Genomic DNA, 14,121 nt, shown 5'->3' on the forward strand with positions numbered 1-14,121 from the left:
AGCAGCCAGGAGGTCTAAAATAAACCAGTGTTGCATTATTTGTAAAAATCTTGGAGAAAAACAGCCAAGGATCATGACTAATGAGAAGTTCTGAGTATATCCCAGAGAAAAGAACGAAAGTATTTCTGTTACAGAATAAGACCACGAAAGAGTGGGAACAGAGTCCCTGGAGAGGCACCGTGTGAACCAGGCACATCCCCAGCGTGCTGGAAGAATACACTCACCTTGTCCACAATGCAGATCTGCTTCTTGCTTTGCACATCAAGGATTTCCACTTCAAAGTAAGTGATTTTTGAATGTTTGAGCACTGGTGGTGATTTGAGATGGCCAGCAGAGAGCACAAGCTGAGAGAAGTTGAAAAAAGAGCGCGTGTCATTGTGGGACATGGACAGAGCTCCGCCATGAGCTGCAAGATCCCTCTTGTGTTCTGGAGCACTGGGTTTCTGCCTCCTGTGCATGGTGTGACCCAGCAGTAGCGACCGTCATATCAACAGGGGACAGTTCCAGCGGGAAAATATTTCCTCCGTGCATCAGTTAAATACAATCACAGGCTGGTGAGACGTGAAAGGTCAAGTGGCGTTCCATTTTAAGAGTACTGTCTTATTTAGCAGGAGTGAAAACAATGGCTCTGTAATCCATGTCTATATTTAACCTGCTATTGTGATGTGTGGTATAGCTGCTGCTTTTTTTTTTTTCCTTTTTATTTAAACTAGCATTTGAAACGACACATCTAGAGATTCCCTATTAGAAGAAGTCAGATCCTGAAATTTAGGAGCCCCAGAGGAATCAGGAATGAATGCAGCAAATTTCACTGTTATTTATTGAGACAGATGTTTAAAAGGCCCAAATATATGCATATGTATAGGCATGTGTGTGTGTATACATATGTTGTATGTGTGTATGTATATGTGTGTGTGTATGTACGTATGCATACCCTTAGTATGCATATACAAAATTATGTCAGATGTCATCTATTCCAGAAATATTTACTAACAAAATACCAGGAGTTCATCAGCAAAATTTAGGGGTTGCTTGCAAATATAGAGTGGATCTCGTACCTACTTGTATTTAGTACTATGGACTTTCTGTTATTTAATGGGGTAGAGCTTTCCCTGAAGCTCTGCCAGGGAAACTCAGCTAAAGTAAAGGAAGTTATAACCATAAAGGCACTAATTCAGGGCTGGGATCATTTTACTATTTTCTTATTCTTTCCTGATAATTAATTTTTACAATACAAGTCTGCAGCAAAACAAAAGTAGCCTTAATGGTAAAAATAAGGATTACTTAAAACAACAAATTTTCTCTAAAAGAGCACTGGAATGGCAGAGAGGCATTCCCAGAGAGGCAGTGGAGGCCCCATCCCTGGAAACATTCAAGACCGGGTTGGACAGGGCTCTGAGCAACCCGATCTAGTTAGCGGTGTCCCTGCTCGCTACAGGGGGGTTGGACTAGATGACATCTAGGGGTCCCTTCCGACCCAAAACTTTCTATGATTCTATGATTCTATGATACCCCAAGTGTTGTTTAAACTTCATTTTTCCTTGAATGACTTTTGAATAGGCTTTAATAGAACCAGTAGCACTTTTCCATAGCGAGATTCTCCCTAAATTTCCCTGAGCTGCCTAAGATTACAGTGTTAGAAGGGCACCACGTGTTTCTGCAGACAACTCTTTCCGGCGGAGACAGAGTATGTTTTGAATGCAATTCTACATGGTAACACCTCAGGGAAACTACAATCACTATTACAAAAATCATATAGGTTGGTTACACTAAGGAAAGTTACTTAAGTGAAAAAACCTCCCACAAGACGAAAGTGACCACACAACCAACACCCCCTCTGGGAGGGAGGGTGGGAACAGAACAGGTCTCTTTTCCTTGATTCTGCTGTAACTTACAGAAAATTTAGTGGTCACCACATCTTGTCTAGCAACACATGACAAAAAGCTCTATGAAATAACAGAGAAACTAATTGATGAGTTGTTGCAAGAGTTAAAAATGAGAGTGAGGGGGACCCCCAAGGAAGGCAGTTTCCAAACTAAAGCTCCTCTCCTGACAATATTCACAGATATGCTTCTCTTCACATGTATGAGTTGTCTAGTTACTGTTGATGGAATAATCCACGTTACACCAAGTTGTGTATGTGCTTAAGTTCTGAAGAATCAAGATGTAATGCAAGTCCTGCTTATAGACATATGGAAAAGACGTAAGAGAAGGAAACAGCGAATTAGCAGGGGCTGAACTTGTGAACAGGTCTGAGCTCAGTGGTAACAGGACTCAGCATTTGAAATGACAAAATACTTGCAATACCAAGACCCAGTCTAATTTATTTATGATTCTTTAGCCAGTTGTCCTCACTAAAGAGGGTAACCCCAACTCATAACTAAGAAGTTTTATGTCCATGTGACATGAAAAACTTCTGTGTAGCGAAGGTCTGAGAGGAAAGTCCCTGTTAACTCGTTGATGCAGTCATGCAACCTTTGAATGCCTTCACTGGCTTTGTTAATGGAAAGCCCTGAGTGTGGGGATGCAGAGGTATAACAATATGGGTCTCGGAATACAAATAAGGATTAACTTGTGGCTATACTGAAATCAGTTAGTGTCTTGCCATTGATGCAAAACAAGTCAGCATGTAAAGAAAAACTTTATTAAAGCTAAACAAGATTATACTCTGATCAAAGTACACCTGTCTCCAAGTTTAGATGAAAGTTGTGCAAGGAACCACCACCTTGGTGAAGTCAATATAGCAAACAGAAATTTTGGTATAAGCTAGTCAGAACATGGAGAGTGACAAATTATTGGCTAACTGTAAGGGGCTTGCTAAAAACAGCCAGGTAAAGACCACAGAACACACAGGGCCTAAATTCCAAGTGTGAGATACACTTATTTGAACAGACTATTTTAAGGAGACTGTATGAACTGCTTTACAAGAGATGAGACAATGTGATATAATATCCCCTTTTATATGTAAAATCTATGAATCAGTGAGCTGTAATAGCATATATTAATAAATTTCTAAATTTATTTCAATTCAAACGTAATAAGGAGTAATATTGATCATCATGGCTAATTTCTGTGTATAGAAGGAACTGGTGTTGCAGTCATTACTGTGGGTATATTTATAACGTTATCTAAAATGCTAACATCTGAGCTGCTGCTTCTGAGGAAGAGCTTTTGATTTACTGCAGACATTTAAATAATTGGAATTTTATTTCTGACCAATGAACACTTGAATATCTAAACCAATTCCAGGAAAACACAAAAATATATTGTTTTTAATCTAAGTTAATCATATGCAATTTCAATATTTTGATAAACAACAATCTTTACAAGAGCCAAATACTTTGTTGACATAAACTAGTAGGACTTCCCAGAAGGTGACTGGCCCTTTTCTGACCGTGCTAAATCATGGGTCTAGGATTAGACTGCAGCACCATGTCTACAGCAAACATACTGCTTGCATATAAGGTGGGTGAGACCTACTCTACCAAAAATAATCAGGGATAGATTTACCACTGATAACCTAAGCTCTAAAAGGGAGATGCATAAAAGCAGTGGAGATTTTGCCACTAATGTGACAAGTGCTGCGCTTGTTTGAAATGTCATCAGTGGATTTGGATATTCTGGCTTGATGTGAAGTAATTCAGCTCATGCTATGCAGATGTGCACAAAGAAGGGAAACATTAATTCCTGGACAAGAGCCACATCTTCTCTGTCAATGCAGTTATATGTACCTCATCTCAGTCCCCAACAGTGGACATGGGGAGTCCCAGCACATGGGGACAAGGGATCAGTCCTATGGTGAGATTTATTGATCCACATTATATGGGTACGAGCTGCTGTTCCTGGAGCTATGGCAGGGCTAGCAGCCAGCAGTCACCGAGTCCCGGAACTCAGCTTCATTCTGGGACTCTGAGAGGACTCAAAGAGCACTCAGCAAGAATTAAATCATCTCTGACAGCTTCAACTCACACTGAATTTCCTGCCATATAAAGGGCCGATATTTTTCAGGAGCCACGAGGACAGGCTTAACTCTTCTCAAACTGTGGCAACTGTGGCTCTACCTCTTCTCCTCCCTTGGCGCTTGGCTGACATGAGCTGTTTTGCAGACAGGCAGACATTTTGTTAAGCCATCCTTCTGAAAGGCCTTTTTTCCAGGAGGGAGGGAATTCCTGCCCCCAAAGCATGCAGCAGGGCCATCATTTCTGGTTAGCTGAACTGCTGATATTTTCACAACAAAAGCGACACCCTGTAGTGGACTTTTTGCACCCTTCTAATACAGTATCTTGAAACAAGCATCAACCTGTGCAGGTCTTGACAAAACAGGTAACAAACACTGGGCAGGGACTAAGACTTAGTATTCAGTTTCTGCTTATGGTGTCGATTTCCTGTGAGGTGTTAGGGAGCTGCTGGTTCTCCCGCTTTTCCTTTCCCATTCCACATGCCTTCCCTGTGTGAGGCTCCCTTGCACTGTGCATTTTGCAGACAGCCTGGCACAAAGGGATTTCACAAGATCTCAGCTGGGGCCTTAAGGCGCTTCTGAAGTTCCTTTTCATCTTTGGTCATGTTTTGTACTCCTCCTTCCCCTGAGAACTGGCCATCTCCTTTCAGTCTGCAGAATGTCGACTGTTAAGTCCGCAGCAGAGGGTTGTCTCTATCAGTCTAGATGCTTGTCAGCAGCCCCTCACACATCGCTTTTTTATCGCACGCGCTTTGAATGCTTGGTGGAAGCACGGTTATTCCTTTCCCACTGGCTTTGTGATGCCAAAGAACTGATCAATCCTGCCAAGACACAAGAGTCCAGAGCCCAAAGTATGTAGGGTTTGGTACTGCAAGTCATGCAGCCTAAAGGAAAGCAGATTCCCAAGATCACGGATACTCACTTCAGTGTCCCATTTTTGGAGACTCAGCCATTCATTTTGTCGGGAAGGAGATGCTGGGACCAAGTGCTCAACAGTGTTGCAAACAAGCAGCGAGATCCCTTTGCTAACGGAGGTCTGAACCAGTAAGTTCACGCGTGCGTACCATGCACCATGGCCGCACCACCCTTGCTCGGTAGCTGTGCAGCGCGTATGCCTGGTACTGCGCTTGATCTTATCAGTGCTCCTCCGCATCTCCTTGTTTCAGTCTTGGATTTAATGTCTTCAGAGCCAGGCAGAAGTGGAGCTATGCTTTTGGTCTCTTTTTTACTGAGCTGTCCAAGGAAGGATTTAAGAACCTGATACAATGTACTCACTTGGAAAAATACTAACAATAACTTGTCTGGCTCCTGGCTTCATCTGGCTGAGGGTTTAGGAATAGGTTTACCAGATTATTTTGGGGGCTAACGCTTTTAAATATTTGGTTTGATTCTGTTATCCATCTCATACTAGTAACAACTAGAATGAGTTTCTGAAGCATAGTAGAAATTTAAGCATGTGAGCCCAGTTGTTGGAAATGAAGAACGTAGATCTAAGATTGCAGTATATAGTACATGAAATTTGATACCATTATTTCCAAATACTGCTTATAAAGGCTGCATGGTAAAAAAAAATAAGTGTACTGACTCTGTAACACAAAACAATCCTAAAGCTATTTTAAATAACGCTGAAGTCAGAACTAGACCTCATCAGTGCTAAGGAACAGGGCAAAAGTGATATACACCCCTGTTCATCCCCTTCAGCTATACTGGCAGGGCTCCTCAGCAAAGGATGACAGCCTTTCTGACCCTGTGAGCTGCCCAGTGGAAACATTACACAGCCAAAAGCCACAAGCCTCAGGCCACATCCTCCAGAGACTGTGAGAAAGGAGAGTCCAAGGTACAGCTTTCAAGCAAGGCCCAGAGACCTCTAGTGCCCACCCTGTCCCTTCAAGAGAAGTTGTTACCACTATCACAGCAATGGAGTTTTGCCAACTGTTTAAAATCTCACTCTGCTAGGCTGGCTTTATCCTTCTGGCTTTGAAAACTGAAAATGTTGACTTTAAACTTTGGTGTGGGTGGTGACAATTAGAAGCAAATTTGTGGATAGTTAGGGCCTGGCGGTCGGAAGATGTCGTGCTGTACGGAAAGGTAGGCCCCCCCCTCCTCTCCTGATAACCAGTAGCGTTTAGCCCATAGGTGTAAGCAGACGGAAGTGACGCTGTAAACCTAAGCTATATAATACTGTGCTACCCGTCAATAAACGCCATTTGCCGTCCACCACATTGGTGTCTGCGAGCTGATGGCCCGAGCGGCCTGGGGTTGGTCGCCGTGCCGTTCCTGAACCAGGTCGCCACGCCAACAAAGGCAACACAAATTCACAATGCAAATCAAATCCAAAGCCAACACTTATTTTAACCCCCACAGATACCCACAAGAGACATAAGAGAAATAAGCAAAGCCAACAGAGGCACAGTAATTCTATCTGCAAGAAGTACAAAGTGAAACCTCCAGCCCCAGTCCCTGTCGCACACAAACACACGCCTACTTCTCTACCAAAATAAGTACAGTGTGATACAGAGCTCAAATCTGATGACAGTCAGGATATATTGTAAAAGACAGCTGTTGGACTGCAGCATAGAAGAAGCCTGAGGAGAATCTCCTGATGATGAAGAGGCCCAAATGAAAATTTGCAGGTGACCTGCTAGATCAATCTTTTAGTGTTGTTGACAACAAATAGCATATTTACAGATATGCAGCTGAGAATTTTCAGTTCTCATTTAAATTAAATCAGTGCAAATTGTGCTATTCCTGATGTTATTAACTCTCTTTATTTGAGGCATGTGATGATCTTTTCCCCTAAATACATGGCATTTGGAAGTACGTGACTATGTCAAATACTATGTGAAATGTCTTTTTTTTCGACTTATATTTTTTGTTATTCTTTCTCACTTAGGTAAATGTGTAGCCCTTAGAAACATACAACAATGTCTGACAACTTGACCTCAAAAGGTCTAGAAGTAAAGATACTTTTTTATTCAAACCACAGTCCATGATTTTTAAGTCAATCTTGGCATTTGGAGGCAGACAGGGAGATTTTTGAGTTGAAGTCCTTACACAGACAATACACTTTGTACCCCATTGTTTCTTTGAGGCAAAGATTAGAATGCAGTATTAGAAAGAAGACAAATAAATGTCACCCAAACTTGTCCAAGAACAACTTTTAAAGAAAATTCCACTGACCTTTACCTGCAGGATTTTCCCTACAGCATTACACTCACCCTTTAGCATCTCCTTTTCTGTGCCAACAAGTGTTTCCATACATTGGCCTAAAGTCCCCCTACTGCATCATCAGCTCGGCCTAATAAAATGGCACCTCTATTAACAAAGGTTAGAAACTTGCTTCCAAATGTTTGGCTTCATTTCAACACTTTGCAATAGGCTTTGTGCGCTCTAATGTGCCATTGCTTACGTGAGGAAAGTCACTGTGATGGGCTTCCTGGCAATCTCAGCGCCCATACTGGTGCCCAGTGGCAAAGCAAGCAACGAGGCAGCATCCAGGTGGATAAGAGTCCTCAAAGCATGGACAGACAGAGTGTCCATGTATTTCATTGTGGCTTTATGCTATCATGCCACTTCACAGTGTAAAGAGAGAGGACTGAGTGGATTAATGAAGGACAGGTGCTGATACCCTGTGCTTTGCAGCAGTGTAAGCTTATTTCATGTCCTCACTTAATTTCAACTAAGTATATGTATTACTGACAACATTTTTTTATCCCCCCTCTAAGAACATATCCTGACGAGATAATGGATTGTAATTTCACAGGGTAAGATCGAGTAACCACATTATCGGAAGCCGATCAGCCACTAAGTAAGGATGATGAAAAGAAATACAGTAAGGCAAAGCCATTTTTCAGAAACAGCAGCAGTACAGAACAGGCAAATCCGTGCTCTTACAACTGAGATTAAATGCATCTTTCTTTTGTGCAAAACTATTACGTGCAAGACAAAGTTGGAGTCACTTGGAATAGTTTCAGAAAAACAAAATGTTGTTCAAATATGCAGTTTTCATTGATGCTGAGGCACTTAAAAAGATTTACTCATTTGGATGAAAAGATTTTGAGGTTCAGAACAATCTGGTCTCTCTAATAATTTCTGACCGGTAGGAGGAAAGAACAACCTTGACTAGAACACCTACAGATTCCTAAAGGAATTTCAACACAAAAATATTCAAAAGCTTTTGTTTCCTAAGTAGAATGTATAAAAATCCTGAAACCTCAGTAATTGTCACAAAATACAGTCGTGTTCTTTCAGACAGTTCTATCCAGATATATGTTTAAAAAGTTTACCATGACAAAAAGAAATATAACTCCTGTTTTACAATCCTTTTCTGTCTGAAATTCTTGGGGTGATTGGTCTTTCATTACTTTTGAAATGTTATGTGTTATTTCTTTTCATACAAGAAGCCAAATTGTTCTCAGTCTTTTTCATTTCAGGGCTTCATTAATTAGGTTTCTGAAATATCTGTCAGCATAACCTTCTTCTTTCACAAACTTTCAAGTTTTCAGAAAAGTTGCCATTTAGTATGACATTTTTAATATACAGGCTCAGCCCAAAAATTATTCTTAGGCTAAAAGAAAAATGATCAGTCTTTTTCTACATTCATTTTGTGACTAAAAAATATTCTTGTAACATTTTTCTCTCAAAGCAAAATGATTTTGAGAAACAGCAGAATTCCTGAAAACTTTGAATAAGACAAGTGAACAAAAGAGGATTTTATTTATTTCATTAGAACTGTTGTTCAGTGACAGATTTTTTCAAGCTTAAAATGTTTGGAAAAATATTTCCATGCAGCAAAATGAAAAAACAAAGGCAAGCATGCTCATCAGATTGAAATACTCTTATTTTTTTCTAGTTCTTTCTCCTGTTTAAAGTCTCCAGCCTATACGGCGAAGTCATCTGCCCCCAGACTGCTACCATTCTCAGTAATGACCCCGATGAAGAAGTGACAATTTGGGTATTGTCCTTGGCTGGGTGGTGCCTTCTGTTGCGTGTTTTGACCATTATTTCTGCCAAGGCTGCATCAGCAACCAGGGTAGCCTCACTAGTGTTGTTTAAAACAGTACAGGAGATCTATCATATTTAAGGCACTACAAGAAACCCACTCTTTATTTATACGTCAGAAGCAGAAAGAAGTTCCACCTGAGATCAGATCATTTTTCTGCGAGGCCTGGTCCAGCATGGGAAGCAGTGCTCAGCCAGGCAGTTCTGCTTGCAGCAGCTTTAGGTGAAAATGTCACTGACTTACTACCTCCAATTTATCAGGATCGCGTGTTCAAGATCGCCACCTCATCAAACCTGCCATCTTCACAGCACCTGGAGCCACCACATACCCTGAAATAAAACCTGCCTTTCCTCAGGGAATCCAGCCGGACTGGGGGGTACTGGCAGAATCACGGTAAGTCGTAGCTCCGTGGGGAGCCCGGTGGCACATCCACGTGTGCCACGCTGAATCGTGGCTCTCTCACAACCTAGTTGAGCAACCTGGCCCTTTTGCTCATGCCTAAACGTGACAAGGCTCCAGAAACCAGGCACAGAAAGACCTGCCTCCTGACTACCTCTTTCTTCTTGGAGAATACCCAGCAGATCAGGCTTTTGAGTCCCTGCGTAATTTCAAAGGACAAGATCTAGGTAAGTCCCCCATGCTGAGACACGTGCCTCCCCTGCACAAGGTACAGGGTGCCCTGGTAGCCCAACACTGGGCTCCGAATTCCTCCCCGGGACCCGCCTGCCTCCGAGCAGAGTGCGGTAGCACCTGGGTCCCTTTTAGCATCTGGCCTGTGCTCTCACACTCTGTGCCACAGGTTGATACTCTGAGGAGAAAGCAGAACTGACCCGTAGGGGAAACAAGCTGCCCACAGACACAAAGTCGATGAATCTCAGTACAGCGTCAGGGCACCCTGCCACAAACAAGAGGATGGAGCCCGTGTGAGCTCCAGGCCTCCCCTCACTTCCAGTGTTAACCCCCAGAAAGAACCGCAGACACAAACAAGTGTGCATTTCATCTACGTAATCGTATTACACCACCCAGCAACCTGGAACAAGCTGAGAAGAACAGGGTTTTCAACTCGAGTTCCAAGGAAAAATGGTACCGTTAGCTCCAGAAATGCTTTTGTAGTTTCTTGTGAAACACTTGTATTCCTAGTGAAGAAACCATTTTCCACCTGTCGCTCTGTTGCTGGCACATCCCGATTTATTCATGTGTTGTTTTATCACACCAAGGCTGGCACAGAAGCATTTCAAAGTAAAAAAATTGCTGCTGTACAGCACAGATGGCAGGGAAGAGCACACTAATTTGTGTGAAGTTTGCAATGCACAGGCTTCCCTGGTCCTGTAGCAAATCAGAAAGGCGAGAGGCTTGCTGCTTGTATTAGTTAGCATGTGACAACTCAGCAGTAAGTAGTTTGGCTCTGAGGACAAGCAGAACCAAAGCAGACGTTTGCCACAGTAGACTTTAAAATCTTGACAGGAACTGATATGTAAGCTCAGGCTGCCAAAAGACAGCACTTGTTGCTTGACACATTATGACAACAGCATGTCAGTCAACGCCTCTGGAGTCTGAGTTCCAGTTTACCAGCTCCTAGTCAGGAATGACTGTGAACAGCCTGCAAACAAGGTCAGGACAACAACCATCCAGCTGTCGGAATTATCTTTACTTTTAAAAAAAAAACCAAAACGCTGGTGCTGTTCATAGGCTGACAGCTGTCTCTATAAAGCATTCCCACAATTTCCATAGCCATTATTGGGGCGAGGTGATACAGATAGATGTGACAAGGCGAGCCCTGACATTTACCAGTCTGGGAAGCAATGCTGGAGGATTATAGGTAAGATATCAGCATGCTTCACCAGGACTCCCCATTGCAGAAAGCAACTCAGATCAACAGACAGCTTCAAGAATGCCGTAAAATAAAGACCCTGGGTAGAAATTATGTTCTCCCTCTATACCCAACTGTAGGAAGTACTCTAAAAGCCTGAAGGTGCTGTTCATTTATAAGGGTGAAATGAAGGAAGATTCAGCATCACATCTGCAATCTTCCAGGGCTAGAAATTTACCAGTTTACCAGGGAAAATCCACAGTTACCTAGCAGAACTTGATGCAGTTATCTTTAGTTCCACAAGCTGATGACATACATAAATTCATTTCTTTTTTACAAATAGGGAAACTCTCCAGAAACCATGGATTACCTGTGCTATCTTACAGCAGGAGGCTGGAGTATGTCTGCATTTGAAAGGACCCACCCCTATCAGCCAGGTTGCTAGACATCCTATAGAGCCTTAATAAATAGTTGGTCCTGTGTCCTGTCTGAAAAGCAATGAAGAATAGCTTTGTTTTTTTCTTTCCTGACCACCAGCTATTTTTCCATATGCCCAGCACCTCAAGCTGTCAGACATTTGGCAAACCATGTACTGCTGCAGATACACTCAGACATAATCCTTGTGTACTGCTCTACCCTGCTGACTGGGAGGTGTGAGCTGACCAGGGCTACTCGCTGTGCACGTGTGACAGCCACACCGTACCTTCACAGTCTCTGTCCCTTGTTCCCTTGTTCTCTCTCTTCAGAGCTGCAGACAACTGCGGTCATCACCGCCATACGAAGGACCCCGCTCCAGCTTGCTTTCTGCTGCAACTTTCCCCTGAGAGCAAACCACGTGCAGGCACCACAGATGCCGTATCTGAGTCCATCCAGTTTAGCAGTCTTTGAGCCAGAGCTCTTGGCATTACATCAAGCCCCAGAAGGAACCGGCTGTGCCTGCAAGTTGCTTTACAGATAAAGAACCTGCTTTGTTGTTGCTGCTGTTAATATAGAGGAATTGGAAGTTTCATTCTGTTTTCAAAAAGTTGTTTTTGCATGCAAAAGCACAACATCCAAGAACAGACACGGACAATAGCTACTAAAGAGACTTGATCGCTGTCTGTTGCAGTGTTTCTTTGTAGATTTAGCTACTAAAGCACCCAGCTGCAACGTGCGTGAACTGTTGATGTATACAGTTTTAGTAATAAAAAAATTGGATGTATTGCAGAGACTCAGGTTTCTAATGAAGATTTGAATTCACAGCTTTTCTCTGAATTCACAGCATGTAGAGCAAGGCAGACCGACCACTGGTGTCAGCTTGTTGTAAGCTAAGCACAGGACTGCCTACGTAGAGAGAACCACAGACTCCACCTCAAAACATTTCTTTCAGAGCACTCCCTTAGCAGACTAACATCCATTTAAATTTAAATACTTGGTTCTTCAGCCACAATAAAAATACAGCTTTAATGAGCAGGGCCAAAAAATAAGTTTCTCCCAGAAGGCATTTCCGTTTTCAGCTAGCTGTAGCCCTCAAGGGTAGAAAGAATCTGTCAGAACAGGAACGCAGCAACCTTCTATCTTGCTTTTGCACGGCTTACCAGAAGGTAAGGATGAAATAACTTCTGCTTGTTCTGCTTTTACCATTTTTGTTATTATATACTAACTACTGCAGCACACCTTTTTAAAACACTTCTAAACAAAGTGAGAGGTCCTTTTAAGAACAGTAGATGCCCCAGGAATGCCACATGCAGAGCCCACCAGGTCCCTTGTTGTAGCTGGACTCGCTGCCAGTGGCATGCTGCAGAGACCCGTGAACCTGTCGGATCAGGAGACCTGAGCTCCTCAGGTCCATGCCTTCAGCTAGCACTGCTGAGATGCTGATAAAGAAGTAGTCAGACATCTTCACTAGCAAAATCCTTAAAGGTTGTTTTAATAATGTTCTGTGTATCGCTAAAGGGCAAGTTCTGAGTCAAAAGTTAATGGCTTCTTACTTGATGCTCTTTAGACTGAGAGAGGCAAGTATTTCATCTCGATAGTTTCTCACATGGGTATACTCTCCCAGCTCTCGCAAAATGCAGCCCAAAAAGGCAAAAACTTCAGCAGCAGCATGTGCCTCATTTTCGATAGCTCTGTCAGCTTTGTCTCAAAGAACCTGAAATACAGTTTACATCTCTCCCTCCTGAAATCCAACGGCTGATGGAAACAATACAGGACAATATAAAAGTGCCAGTGAAGCCTCTGTAACTACTTAAAAACAGCAGAACAAGTAGAAAGTCATTAGTAAGACTACTGAAACCCACAAATTAAATTATATATTTCTCCCCTATGAAAAACTGGAGATTGAGCATCACAAACTATTCCAGAGGAAAGGACCAGCTGGGCAGAATTTTGAAAATCACAGCAAGCACATTAGCATGGACTGGGCATTTGGCCAGAGGGAGCTTACCAAAAACTGAAGGCCTCAGGGGCCTCAGTGGTCAGTGACCCCGAGGCTGAGCTCAGAAACAATACAAACCAAAATGAAACTCTTCGCAGCAGCCAGAAGATATTTGGTTTTGGTCGACTAACGCCAGCATATTTGTGTCCTTGATTAAAAGTATCTGAATGAAGCACTTAAAAAATGAAATATTCCAAGACCTAAAAAAAAAGGTTACATTTTAAGGGATAAAATGTTTAGAGAGATTTCAGTTTAGTCAATGTCTGATTCAGATTATTTTTGCCTAGAAATGAATAAAATATGGCTATTCACACCATCCAGCACAGGAAACTGCTTTTTGCACCTTTTCTACATACATAGTCAGTGGACAGAAGGTAAAAAATCAAGGCACCTAAATCAGGCTTGGGAAAAAATCCACTCCCTTTTCTGTGGAGCTGCGTGCCTAAGGTTGGGCTCTCTGAATATCCTTCCAGATGCCCACCATCAGAAACTCGCAAGGAATGAAAGCTCTGCTTTCTGAGCCACTTTAGTCACTGCATGGCCTAAATTTTGGGATAAGCAGACTTCTCAGAAAAGCTAGGCAGGGATCCAGTGACGCTATAGTTAATTAGAAACTGCACCTTAGATTTCAGCAACAAAAAGCCTTCCAGTAGCAGAGGACTCCCACTAGACTTAAGACAAGTTACTACCTTGTTCTCAGAGCAGTGCATGTGAAGGACAAGGCCACCGTTCCAACATTAGCTCTTGCAGACAAGCTTTTTATTATGAAATCATCCACGTAAATCTGTTAGACCCAGCACATTGATTGTCATTCCTTAGTGGGTAACCAAGATCAAGATCTGGCCTTTCATTTTCAGCACATAGTCAATTAACAGCAGACACCTATTTAAAATAAAAGACTATTCTGAGAGCTGATTTTTAAAGATGGATATTTA

At 42.4% G+C, this 14,121-nt stretch overlaps 1 protein-coding gene across 1 annotated transcript in view; it reads right to left on the reverse strand.

The window, feature by feature from the left end:
- The window catches only part of TECRL (trans-2,3-enoyl-CoA reductase like), a 68,173-nt gene extending 67,715 nt beyond the window's left edge, over positions 1-458 (reverse strand). The window contains exon 1 of the mRNA XM_009942302.2: positions 225-458. Within this exon, the coding sequence (XP_009940604.1) occupies positions 225-458 (234 nt within the window). The remainder of the gene's footprint in view (positions 1-224) is intronic.
- Between the last annotated feature and the right edge of the window lie 13,663 nt (positions 459-14,121).

Source organism: Opisthocomus hoazin, chromosome 5, assembly GCF_030867145.1.
Source record: "Opisthocomus hoazin isolate bOpiHoa1 chromosome 5, bOpiHoa1.hap1, whole genome shotgun sequence".
In the NCBI taxonomy this organism is placed as follows: domain Eukaryota; kingdom Metazoa; phylum Chordata; class Aves; order Opisthocomiformes; family Opisthocomidae; genus Opisthocomus; species Opisthocomus hoazin.